Source organism: Peromyscus leucopus, chromosome 18 (assembly GCF_004664715.2).
Source record: "Peromyscus leucopus breed LL Stock chromosome 18, UCI_PerLeu_2.1, whole genome shotgun sequence".
NCBI lineage: Eukaryota > Metazoa > Chordata > Mammalia > Rodentia > Cricetidae > Peromyscus > Peromyscus leucopus.
The window spans coordinates 13,584,764-13,597,121 of NC_051078.1; the positions used below are offsets into that span (position 1 = coordinate 13,584,764).

General features: G+C 45.9%; 1 protein-coding gene across 1 annotated transcript in view; it reads left to right on the forward strand.

The window, feature by feature from the left end:
- Myrfl (myelin regulatory factor like) overlaps positions 1-12,358 on the forward strand; it is a 110,874-nt gene that overhangs the window by 48,867 nt on the left and 49,649 nt on the right. Inside the window, exons 7-10 of the mRNA XM_028877981.1 lie at positions 2,442-2,637; positions 5,253-5,329; positions 6,446-6,556; positions 8,752-8,842. Coding sequence (XP_028733814.1) covers positions 2,442-2,637; positions 5,253-5,329; positions 6,446-6,556; positions 8,752-8,842 — 475 coding nt within the window. The remainder of the gene's footprint in view (positions 1-2,441; positions 2,638-5,252; positions 5,330-6,445; positions 6,557-8,751; positions 8,843-12,358) is intronic.

Here is a 12,358-nt window from a genome sequence, read left to right on the forward strand (position 1 = left end):
TTTTATATAAACAATTAAATCTTGGCTCATATTTGATACTGTAAGACATGGAATACCTTCAATGTTTTTCAGAGTTTATAGATGTTTTGATTTTATTATTAATGCTGAGAACACTGATTCACAGAAATATATAGTATAACATTATGAAAGGTGTATTTAAGACCATTTCAGAAACTTGGCAATTCTATCCAAACTCTAAGCCAAAATTCATTTAATTATATGTATTTTTAAATGAAACTCAAGTTGGCAACTCAAACGGCAATTTTTAAAATCAAATATTCAAACACAATCCAGTCCAAAGATATACTAATTGGATCCTAACCTGCTGAGTAATTATGATAAGAAAATATTAAAAAGTCTCTGTGTTCTGTAATCAAGCCTTTTCCTTTCTGTGAGAACAAAGGTGTTTGTACAGACAGTAGAAACACTGTACTCCATAACATACAGTTGTTTGGAATGCGAGCTGTGTTTCAGGCAGCCATCACTGGCCTTGTGTGGTGCGATGGTGTGCACACTACAATGTGCCCGTGTGTGTTCAGAACTTAGGGTGCAGTGACATCACACACCATGATATGACATGAGCAAACGCAGCCAGAAACATGTATTCCAATGAATACAATGAATACACGTATTTGATTTTAATTGACTGTTGGCCACTCTGTGGCCACAAACCTGTTACTGTTACTAATTTCTTTGGTACTGAAATTTTGCACATTCAGTTTTGTGGGCCCTGTGTGGGGTTATGACCCACAACTTAAGAAGCGCATTAGCGGATTGACTGTGGAAACTAGAGTCAATCTCAAGTTCCTAGACAGAAGAAGACACCTAGTCTTCCTCCAATTCTTTGTCAATGGTTTTTCCTTTGCTGCTGGTGAGCACTGAGATTGCCGGATCTTCACTTGGTTACTTGAAGGCAATCAATGATGCAGGGACACCATCCATTGGCAGGTACTCAACTCGGAAAGGACGTGGACATCCCTTTCCCAAGAGACCCGCTAGCAGTTTCTGGTTTTGAAGTTAGGGCAACATTTCAAAGCTCTGTGCTTTTGTGATGTTAGCAGTCACCCTTGCTGGGACCTCAGGAAGCAGGTAGCCTCACAAGAGACCAGTGGGTACCCCTGTCTTCTCACTCCTGGATCTGAGGAGGAACTGTTTTCCTGAGCAAAAAGTCCCGTTCTAGGAGCCTTGATGAATTAAAAACCATGCTCCACATCAGCAACATGTACAGGAAAAGCTCACCAAGGAAGTTCACAGCCTTTACATGTTTGTGTCTAGTTAATGATATTAGCGTCCATTTTATTAATATTTTTTAAAAGGTTCACTTTGTTAATTATATGCCTGCATGGGGGTGTGTACCCATGAGTGCAGATGCCTATGGAGGACAGGGGCGTTGAATTCTCTTGGAGCTGGAGGTCCAGGTGGGTGTGAGCTGCCCAGAGTGGGTGCTGGGAACCGCACTCAGGTCCGCTGGAAGAGCAGTGCACACTCCTGGCTGCTGAGCCATCTCTTCGCCCCCCCCCCCATTTATTAACACTTAAAATATTTTTATTAATCCTATTATACACAGAGCATTCCTATTGGAAATATTAAATACAGCAAAAATTCTGACTAGCCACTCTGGTGTTATCCCTCTCTTTTCTGCAGAGGAAATCCTTGAGGGGGTTTTCAGTGCTGTTACCGGATCGGAAGGAACCCAAGGAAATGGAGAATATTCTAGGGGAGAAAGTGTTTCCAGTCAGTACAATGACTGACTCGGGATAACTTGGTTTCGAGTTGTCCCTAGCCATTCTGAGCAGCCTGCTTTTTATCATAGGACCATCGGTGGGCTGAACATTCCTTCAGCTGAGTGGCCAAGGGGCCTGTGACACTTAGGAATTTCTTTTAAAGGGAGGGCATTAGTTGTACCCTAGATAACTGTGAGTGATGTGGTGGCTGCTGAGCCTCCAGCCTCCGCCTTTCTCGTGTGTGGTGTGGAGTCAGATTAAAAGTTCAGAAGCCGGGCGGTGGTGGCGCACGCCTTTAATCCCAGCACTCGGGAGGCAGAGCCAGGTGGATCTCTGTGAGTTCGAGGCCAGCCTGGGCTACCAAGTGAGCTCCAGGAAAGGCGCAAAGCTACACAGAGAAACCCTGTCTCGAAAAACCAAAAAAAAAAAAAAAAAAAAAAAAAAAAATTCAGAAAGCACCAAGGAGAATTCCGGGGAAACAATGGTTCCACTTGGCAAAAATCTGTACTGCTTCCTTCTAAGATTTTTAAAAGGCCAGTGTGCTTCGAAAATGTTATTTTCGTCTCTGCAGTAGAAATGCAGGAAGTGGATTGATTAAATGTAGCAAAGGGGACTTGGCCCAGTGAGCTCCCCACAATGGGCTGCTTCTACTCCTGATACCGTCCGTGAAAAACAGCAAACACCGTGCCAGCGGTTTCGTGATCCCTCTCTTTTCAGGCCTGATGTGGGCTATCAAGTGGTGACGGACAAAGGGTTCACTTTCTCACCAGTAGATGAAGCTTTTGTTTGTCAAAAGAAGAACCATTTCCAGATAACTATCCATATCCAAGCCTGGGGAAGCCCGAAGTTCGTTAAAACCCAAACCGGCCTGCAGCCAATAGAAATGTTTTACTTGAAAGCTTTTGGAATTAAGGTAGGTCTTTTATTAACTCAATTTACTTCAATCAGTATTTCTTAAGTGTTCTAGTTACCTATTACCCCACAATCCTAACCTCAGACCTCAGTGATGTAAAAATGACAGCTGTGACGTATTCAGACCCCAAAGCTGCCACCTGGTCAGGTGTGGCTGTCACAGCTCACCCCTTCCCGCTGTCAGCCAGAGAAGGCCCCTGTGCAGTTTCTGAAGTGCCAGTCACATCCAGGCTTCCTGTCGCCTGGTGCTGGGAGGCATCAGCTCTTCTCTGTGTGGACGTCTCAGGGAGGCGGCTTGTGCTTCCTCCAGCCTGGTGAATAAAGGTCCAAGATAAAGGAAATAGAATCTGCCACTTCCTCAGACGTGAGCCCCCACCTCGGCACCACGCTGCCTCCAAGTGTGGCTTTTGGTTTCCAGTGTGTAAATCGTAGCCTCATCTTAGTGCGTTTGCTGTCAACCACGTTCGTGTTGATGCTGGTGCGTGACCACAGGGAGTGGATTCAGGCTTAACCCAGTTCTCAGGGCATTCTCCAACTTCAAAAGCTAAAGAATCATTATTTAGTCAGCCCCCCTTTTCTGTAGTTTAACACAGGGAAACAGAGGTCCAGTGGTGTTAAATAATTCATCTAGGATAGTAACGGCAGAGTCGCTTTATCCACACTACATGATCCCTATTGCAAATATTAGTGACTTAAAGGTAATATCGGTCATTTATTTGGGTCGCACATCTGCAACTTGGTCAGTCTGAGTATGACGCCTCACTTTTGGCCGTCATCAACAGCTCAGTGTGGTTTGAGAGTGGCCAAAATATCTCCTATCCAGCCCCCGAGGAGAAGTGGTGTCCAGTACACATAGACTTCATCCTAATGGTGAACCTCATCTCAGGTGTGGTGTCTTCTAAAATGTAGCTGGATGCTGTATCCACCAATCCCTTTTGTTTCCAACTGAACTCTTAACATGAACCAGCAGCAAAAGTCAAATACAGACAATAAGCAAACAAACAATAACCACCAAACATGTTTTTATGAGTATGGAAATAATGTGTCCACCGCAAAAATGTTGGTCCGTAATAGAAATGTGTGAAGATATGGAATGTTCCCAGTTGAGGTCCAGCAGTCAGCAGACTAATTTTGCTCTTGTTATAATGAATGGTATCCTGCTGACATTCTGTTACGAAGGTCTGTGGTAGTGCAGACTTCTTGGGATCCTGTTAACAAAGCCAACACAGTTTTGTGTTCTAAGGACACATAATATTAAGGGCTTTATTATTGGAAATTTCATTTCTGTCTTGTAGAGTTCTTAGCAAAACTTCACTGAACATGTATGTGCCTCCATGGATGCCGGAGGATACATTCCAAGAGGGGATTTGATGTCACTTGCCTCTTTGCTGTCGAGAAAGACTGTCCCAGTGTGAATGCCCACATGCAGTGTATGGGAGCATTGTGCGGGCAGTGTTCACAGAATAGAGTGTGTAGCGGCTGTAGAAGATACACCATCTCATGTATTACTTAGATGCCACGCCATTGCTCCTTCATATTAAAACTTAAGCTCTGCCAGAACTGACGTGTGTGTGTGTGTGTGTGTGTGTGTGTGTGTGTGTGTACTCACGTGTATGTGTATGTTAATAAGGAGCAATCAATGGCCTCATACATGCTAGGTGAACACTAACTGAACTCTATTCCCAGACTTCTTTTTCATTTTTTATTCTGAGATAGGATTTCACTAAGTTGCCCACTCTCTTCTTAAATTCATTTGTCACCCAGACAAGTATGAACCTGATTACTGGCCTCGGCTTCTCAAGTACCTGCCATTACAGGCTTGTACCACCAGGCCTAGTGATTTTTATTAATTTTATTCACTTTTACATTATACCTACCAATATGTATTAATCATACATATTATTGGGATTCAATGTATTTCTGTGTGTGCATCCAAGTGCATTCATCTGGTCCATTTTCAATTTTATTCACTTTTTTTTTATTCTAGAAAGAAAAGGGCAGTAATAAGAGAATTGACTGCCTTGTTCACTTATCTGTAATGCTTAGAGTGGTGCCTGGTACATAGTAGGTGCTCACAAAATCATGAATAAATGGATGCATGGATGAATGAATGACTGACTGACTGAATGGATGGATGGATGAATGAATGAATAGATGAATGGTTGGATGGTTGGATGAATGAATGGATGAGTGAATGGATGGGTAGATGGATGAATGAATGAATGAATGAATAGATGAATGGGTGGATGGTTAGATAAATGAATGGATGGATGATGAATGGATGGATGGATGTATCCTTTGAGCTGCCTTGCTCTTGTTTATTTATTTTTATTCATTTTTGCTTCTGATAGTTTGGTCTTTTAATACCTCACTCTATATTCCGTCATTTAATTCTGCAGGCATCTCTCTCTTACCATCAGTGACACACTGCTGATGGACAGTGCACACTATCCAGTCTAACGGGTCTTTTTTAGAATTCAGACTCCCCTGCCCCCAGGAGTCTAGCCTGGTACCCTGGCAAAGGTTCTAAGTATCTGAACATTTTCTATGAGTGCACATTAATTTCAGAAAATTGACTGATTAGGTAATTGATTTACTTGTTGTCTTCCCATACAGGTAGAGGCCACCAATCAAGTGATTGCTATCGAACAGTCCCAAGCAGATAGGAGCAAAAAGACTTTCGATCCTGTTAAGTAAGAATTTCTTTTCTGAGTGTCTTGGTGAAGGTTTGGGGAAAGCGATTAGTATTATTTGTTTTTCCTATTTACAACAGAACCCATAATAGATCTAAGTTAGTAATAGGACACCAGTATTATAAACTATTATAAACACATGTTTATCAATAAAAATAAAGCTTTGAGATGATTGCAAAAAAAAAAATCTTTATGAAAAGGTCCATATGAAAACTCACCATTCGTCTTAGAAGCTTTGATAACTGATAAACTTGCTCACAATTTGATTCCTTGAGAAAGATATTTTAATTTTAATTTGGATTAGCACAATTTTGGTTGAATTTTCAATATTTTCTACATACAGTTCATTTCCCCATGTATTTCACGGTGACCTTGACTATTGCTGGTGTGAGAGCTTGCACCCATGATAGCATTCACAGCAGTAATGAAGTAACAAGTTAGAGTCCTCTCCCCAGCATGGCGTGAGGCGGCATCTGTTCCCTGGCTTATTTGGCCAGGATGCAGTTGAGGTGGCTTAGACTGTAGTGAAGCTCACTTGAGGCAGGATGCTTCTAGAGCCTGGACAGAGCCTCTCATACAAAATGCGGTGGAGCCCAGGCTCATGATCTGGCACACGGGGCGGGAGGGGGGATGCAGGAGGAGGTGGTGTTCCCTTGCTTGGGCAGGCTGCATGGCTTTTCTTAGAAGGATGCTGCCTCCTGTTGGCTAAGCTGTGGGAGGTCCCCTGCTTGAAGGAGAAGCCAGAGTTCTGGAAGAACCCAAAGAGGTCGCTTGTGAGGACTGGGGTGCTGAGGCAACATGTAGCAACACACATGAGAGCATCTTGCCTCCTGCTGTGGAGGCGACAGAAACCAGTTGGTACAGGTTGAGTTCCTGGTCCTTGGGTCCGAAACCTGAAGCATAGCTTCTGTTAGCAAGGAGTCGTCCTGTGACCTTCCGTGGTGGACACTCCTCCCCGTGCTCTGGATCCCTACCTAAGGGGACAACCCCTAGAGCAGGCTGCCTCTGCAGTGTGGTGAGAACGCGGGAGCAAACACACAGAGGGTCTCGGGAGACGAGACGCGATCCAGCGCTGAGGTCTTTTACGTCTTTGCACACTTCCGTTGTTTGTTTTAGAATCGACCTCCTGACGGACCAGGTTACCAAAGTGACGCTGGGACGGCTACACTTCAGCGAAACCACAGCCAACAACATGAGAAAGAAGGGGAAGCCAAATCCCGACCAGAGGTACCTGGGGCACTGTGAACAAGAATCGCCAGACACATCACCTAACCAGGAAGCGGCCTTCAGTGACCCCGCCCCCCTGCCATCCACTGAACTACCCAGCCTGCTTCACGGATCTCCCCGCTTCTCCGACTTGGTTTATCAACGTATCTCATTTTACCCGGACATCTTGGTTCTCCCATCCCCGCACCCTGCAGTTCCCACTCCTGGTTCTCTAGATGGGTGACTACGTGTTCTGCTCCTTGCTCTTGGGCTGAGGACTGACTGGACTTAGCAAGCCTGTGTGCTGGACCTGAGACTCCCCGCCCCTTCACATCTTTTTTAAAGAAAAAGTAGGAAAAAAGCCGGGCAGATTGGCATATACCTAAAATCCCAGCACTTGGGAGGCAGAGGCAGGGGGATCTTGAGTTCAAGGCTCACCTGAATTATGTAGTAAGACCTTGTCTCCAAAAACAAAAGGAAAAGAAAAGGGAAAAAATAAAAAAGGAAAGGAGAAAAAAAATGAGGAAAAGGTCCTTAATAATGCACACTGGCCCCTCAAGGCCTGTCTGGTAGAGATGGCGGCTACCTGGGCACATTTGGAAATACAAGCTCTCAAGCCTCACTGGGATCTGCTGACTCAGGTGTTGGCCAGGGAGCTGAGCCAGCTGCAGCTTCACAGACCTTCTGGGTAGTTCTGATGCGGGTTCAAATGGGAGAGCCACTGGTCCCAGGACAGACGCTGTGCTGTTGGGTGGGGCTGAGTTTGGACGTGGCGCTGTTATTTGCTAGATCAGTGACCTTAGGCGTGTGACTCAAACCTGTCTGAAATGAATTTCTGTCTATGGCCACACCACCCCGGATGCTACTGGTCTCAACTGTAGTTCATTTCCTAATCTATAAAATAACCCGAGAACAATACTTACTCCAGTACATTTTAGGGGATCTGAAGAAATGGCGTGACTAACTGCTTAGCCCAATACATGCCACCTTCTGAGTCCTCGGTGGGAGTCCATAACAACAATGGAAGCCATCGTTATTGATTTGATTTCGTTCAAGGGGAGAATTCTTGTCTAGAAACTGAAAAGACTCGAGTACCATTGTGAGGGGTTCTGGAGTGGCTCGGGAGTTAGGATCCCTGCCACAGGAACTGCCGTGTTCAGGATAAGGCCCCACCCCCATCCACACCCCCATCCCCACCCCTCGGAGCCCCGGTACCCACAAGAAAGACTTTTGTTTCCCAGCAGAGGAGAGTGTCTCCCACTTCCCCTGCCTGAGATCCACAGTCAGCTCTGGATGTGTGTACTGGCATCCTCTCTTTGATCCTTTTTCATAGGTTGAAACACTACCATGAGCTAAGAGGGCGTGGCCTGGAAAGGTTTTTTTTTCCCCCTCAAAATTTATTTTATGTGCATGAGTGCCTTTCCTGAGTGTATATATGTGTACCATACGCATGCCTACTGCCCGTGGGGGTCAGAAGAGGGTGTTGGCACTGTAACTGTAGTTATGGATGGTTGTAAACCACTATGTGGGTGCCGGGAACTGAATCTGGGTCCTCTGTAAGAACAACACGTGTTCTTAACCAATGAGCCATCTCTCCGGCCCTGGGAAGATAAACTCCAGAGAGCTTTTGCACGGACCTTTAAGAAACAGTCAGATCTTAAGATGGTCTCACTAATGGTCCATATGAAGAAGATACTTAAGTACCAGTGATAAGAATCACTTTGGGAGTGATTGGAGGGAGGTTCAAGTCTTCAGCTACGGTCAAAGCCGGAGGACAGTTAAGATGGAGGATGACTGAAGGCAGAGGATGACTGGAGCAGGTCAGGAAGGAACTAGGATGATGGGCATATCCTCTAAGTCCCTCCTTTAAGACCTAGGACATGTGACTTAGATGGTTGTGGACACAGGGACCCTGTGGCTCTGTCCTGGGTTTGTAAACAGTCCTTCAGAGATGCACCAGAGTGAGGCCTGGGCAAGGCCAGCCCCAGGAGCTCTCCCCAGGGAGGCTGCTCCCAGACACCCCTGGAGAGTAGCAAGCTTGCTCTTCCATTTCTTCACTGGGGTGCCGCTGACATAGGAGGGGGAGGCAGTCTGCAGAGTAAGCGAACCCAGTCTAGCTGAGCTCCCTATGAATGACATGTTGGGCACTATTTCATTGCACAAATTTCGTCTGCATTCTTTGATGCGCCCCCACCCGTCTGCTCTTTCTGAATTAGATACTTCATGTTGGTGGTCGGACTGTATGCTGCTAATCAGGACCAGTTCTACCTGTTGGCTGCTCACGTCTCGGAAAGGATCATTGTACGGGTAAGCTTAGCTCTCTGGTTTTCCGGACCATGTATGCTTTTCTCCCTTGCAGGAAGATATTGAATTTGCAACATGCGTGAGGTGTACTTTTTCCTAACGGCTGCTGTTGATGGTGATAATAGCAGAAATTATGTTAGTTTTTAAATGGTGGTTCTCAACCAAGGGCAGTTTTGTCTCTTGAGGGTCTTTCGACGCACCTGACATCTCTTACGCAGAGACCGGAGACGCTGCTTTACAATGCATGGGGCAACACGCCAATCGGAAGCATTCCCTCCCCAAACGCCATGGTACTGAGGTTGGGAAACCCTGACAGCGACTCTCTGTTGGAGGCGCTGGTTAAACATCTACACATGATACTGCTTTATACTGATTCTCACTCTATGAGTATTCTCTATATAGTCTGGGTTCAGGATCACTCAGCTCGTAAACAATGGAGTCTGCACGGCAGCCCAGCTCCCTCTGACCCAGGCCTGATGAGTGAGGGAAGCACCAGGAAGGTTTCCTGTGTCCCAATGTGATTGCTGACCCCGGGGCATCTGGGCCGCTGCCTCACACGCTGTAAAAAGCTCAGCACGTTTGCTGAACGGTTGCAGCTGTGGATGGGCGTCTTGGCAGGCGTAGGAACGTCAAGCCACTAGAGGCTGCAGCTGAGGCTGAGAGTCCAGACAGGCCGCCACTGAGAGCGCCAGGGCGTGAGGCAACAGGTTCCACAGGCATGGCAGCCTTGGGTGAGTGAGGCTGTGCTGTGATGTAGGGAGGCGGTGAAGTTCCTGTAGGTAGCATCATTTTCTGTGGGCATGCCCATGATCACAGCTACCAACCCAAGGCCCTGGGGACACAGCTACCCACTTAGAGAAAGTGATGTTTCTTCTTGCCGGCTTCCAGCTGGTTTGAAACAAAGAATCCTCTGTGATTCTTTTAGTCAGCTAAAACTAATAAGCTACCTACTAGTAAAAACCCTTCAGTTACCCCTAAAAATTTTATTGGAGGTGAGGTCATGACAGAGGTGGAGAAAAATATTTGCATGAAAAGCCGGCTGTTCATACACAGGCTGTTTTTGACATAACCGTAGGGCAGTGAGGCTCTTTGGAGGCAAAAACCAGGTAGCCAATCACAGAGACGTCTGCTAGTCACCCGCATTCTTCAAATAATTTACCTGGCAACAGGGTTTCTCCTTTCCTGGCTGGCTGTGCCCTCAGTACCCTGCAAGTTCACACAGCATCCAGGAGAGGAAGGGGGCCCGGCTCACCCGAACTCCGCTAACCGGAAACTCTGTTAACCGACACCTCCTCCTCACAGCACGGAGATCACCAGTGAGCTCATATGGTGAGCTCGGGAGCTTGGAAGTTGGCGAAACTCACATTTAGTCTGAATATGAAACAACGAGTGGCACTCAGCACAGATTAGGTGTTATTTTCTCAATTTTTAAAATTTAGAATCATATTGTACCTCAGAGACAGTGGCTTCCTTCCAGCTATTATTTTTTGGTTAAAGAGAACACCTTGCCATGGCAATACACTAGGAGACACCAACTTACCCTAAAAATAGTGAGAACAACGGTAACACAAATCGTCATACCCCATCTCACTGATGCTAGTTCATGCTCGTTCCAAAACACAGGTGTGGAAGTGGAAGCGGATTTCTCAGTCTACCGAAATGCTTAACACTGTGGGGAGAAGGGAGAGAGAGAGAGAGAGAGAGAGAGAGAGAGAGAGAGAGAGAGAGAGAGAGGAAAAAATGTAAGAGGTGGCATTATTGTTTAATTCAAGTAGTTTTAGAAATGCTCGCCCAGCATTTGCTGCTCTGGACACTCTGGAAGGGACTATGTCTGTGTGGTCGATACATATGGGTCGATACTGCATTGTACCCAAGAATCAAGTGTGGCCTCTAAGGCCATAGTTCTGTCAGCTTGAGCTCCAGAATAAAAGACAAGAAGGAAAGTTTAATAATTAAAGGCATTGCGTGCTTGGCTATGCCAAGGGGAGAGGGAGCCGCTCTTTGAAAATCAGATTTAGTTTTGTGGACTAAGAGCCATTTCTCAAATGGAAATCAGTGCTTTACTCTTTGATAGAAGGGGCGGTATGAGGATTGCCCCTGAGACTCTGGCCTCTGGGAGGTGTCCAGGACAGGACATTTGTCAAAATTCTCCTTGGAGGGAGAATGGTGGCCTGAGTCCAGTCATTGTCCACCTAACAGCTTTAGAAATATATGAAACATGCCTGTGGTGTAAATGGACTAGTTTAGTCCTCAATGAACAGATGTATTTCCCAAGCCTTTGCTTTTGGGAGCCTTTCTGGGTGGAGTTCCTTCAAGGTCCCCTCTGTTAACGACCCAGCTTTTCTTCAGTTCTGCTCTCCTTTCTGAAATATTTAATTAGAGCTGGTTTTGGGGTGCTGTATGACAAACAGAAGGAACAATTACTTTGTCTTTCAAAGATGCTTTGGGATTTTCTCCTTTTGAAAAGAAACTCATTATTTCTGTTTCATTCTGGGAAGAATAGAGATGGCCTCATCCTCAAGGATTCCTACTTTCCCCCTGCAAACCACACTGTGGTAAGAAAGTCAACATCAAAGACTTCATGACTGGCAAGAGATCAGGCTAGAAAAGGGCTATCCTGGGAACCAGCTCCTTTTCATGTGCTCTTGGGGATTTCTGGCCACAAACTTTCTCTCTCTCTCTCTCTCTCTCTCTCTCTCTCTCTCTCCACACACACACACACACACACACACACACACACACACACACCCTACCCCAGGGAGCTTGTGCAGACATAGATAGCCACGCCCACCCCCAGAGTTTTTATTTTAATAGCCAGAGATGTCCAAGAATATGCATTTCTAACAAGTTCCGGGCAGTGGATAGCTGTGAATCCGTACACCACCCTGCATGGCCCTGCTGAGGAATACCTTTGGACCCAGTTTTAGTAACTCTTTCAGAAGAGGCACAGATTGATTTCCTAAGAGCTGCTTGCTAAGGCCAAGCGCTCCTACCTACTGGGGCCTTGACTGTGTTTAGAGCCATAAACAAAGGTGAGACAAAGAAATTCCAGCCGTCTTCATTCCAGACTCAAACCACTTCTAATGCTGTTTGCTACCCAAGCACCTGTAGGGGGCGCCCTTTGCATTGTGTTCTTGCAGAAGGGAGTCCCGGGAACGGTGACTCCGCAGGTGTGTTGTTCAGCGACGGCTGCATCCAGTCAAATGTGGAGGATGAATTTGTGTCAATTCAGCTTTGCAGACTGTTCACGCACACACGATTTCACTTAATCCCACAATAGCCTTTGGAGATGTGTAAAGACAATAAGTAGGGTTATCGCTATTCTTCAAAAGGTAACGCTGGCACACAAAGATAAATGGCCGCCCTAGAGTCCTATCACCAGTGGGTTTCATAACCTAGACTGGAATGGTCAAGTCTTCCCTAAACATATGAAACCATGAGACAAAAACATTTTAGGGAAGTAAACGAAACCATTTTGGCATTTGGTGTCCACCACCGTGGAGAGTGTACAGTATACAC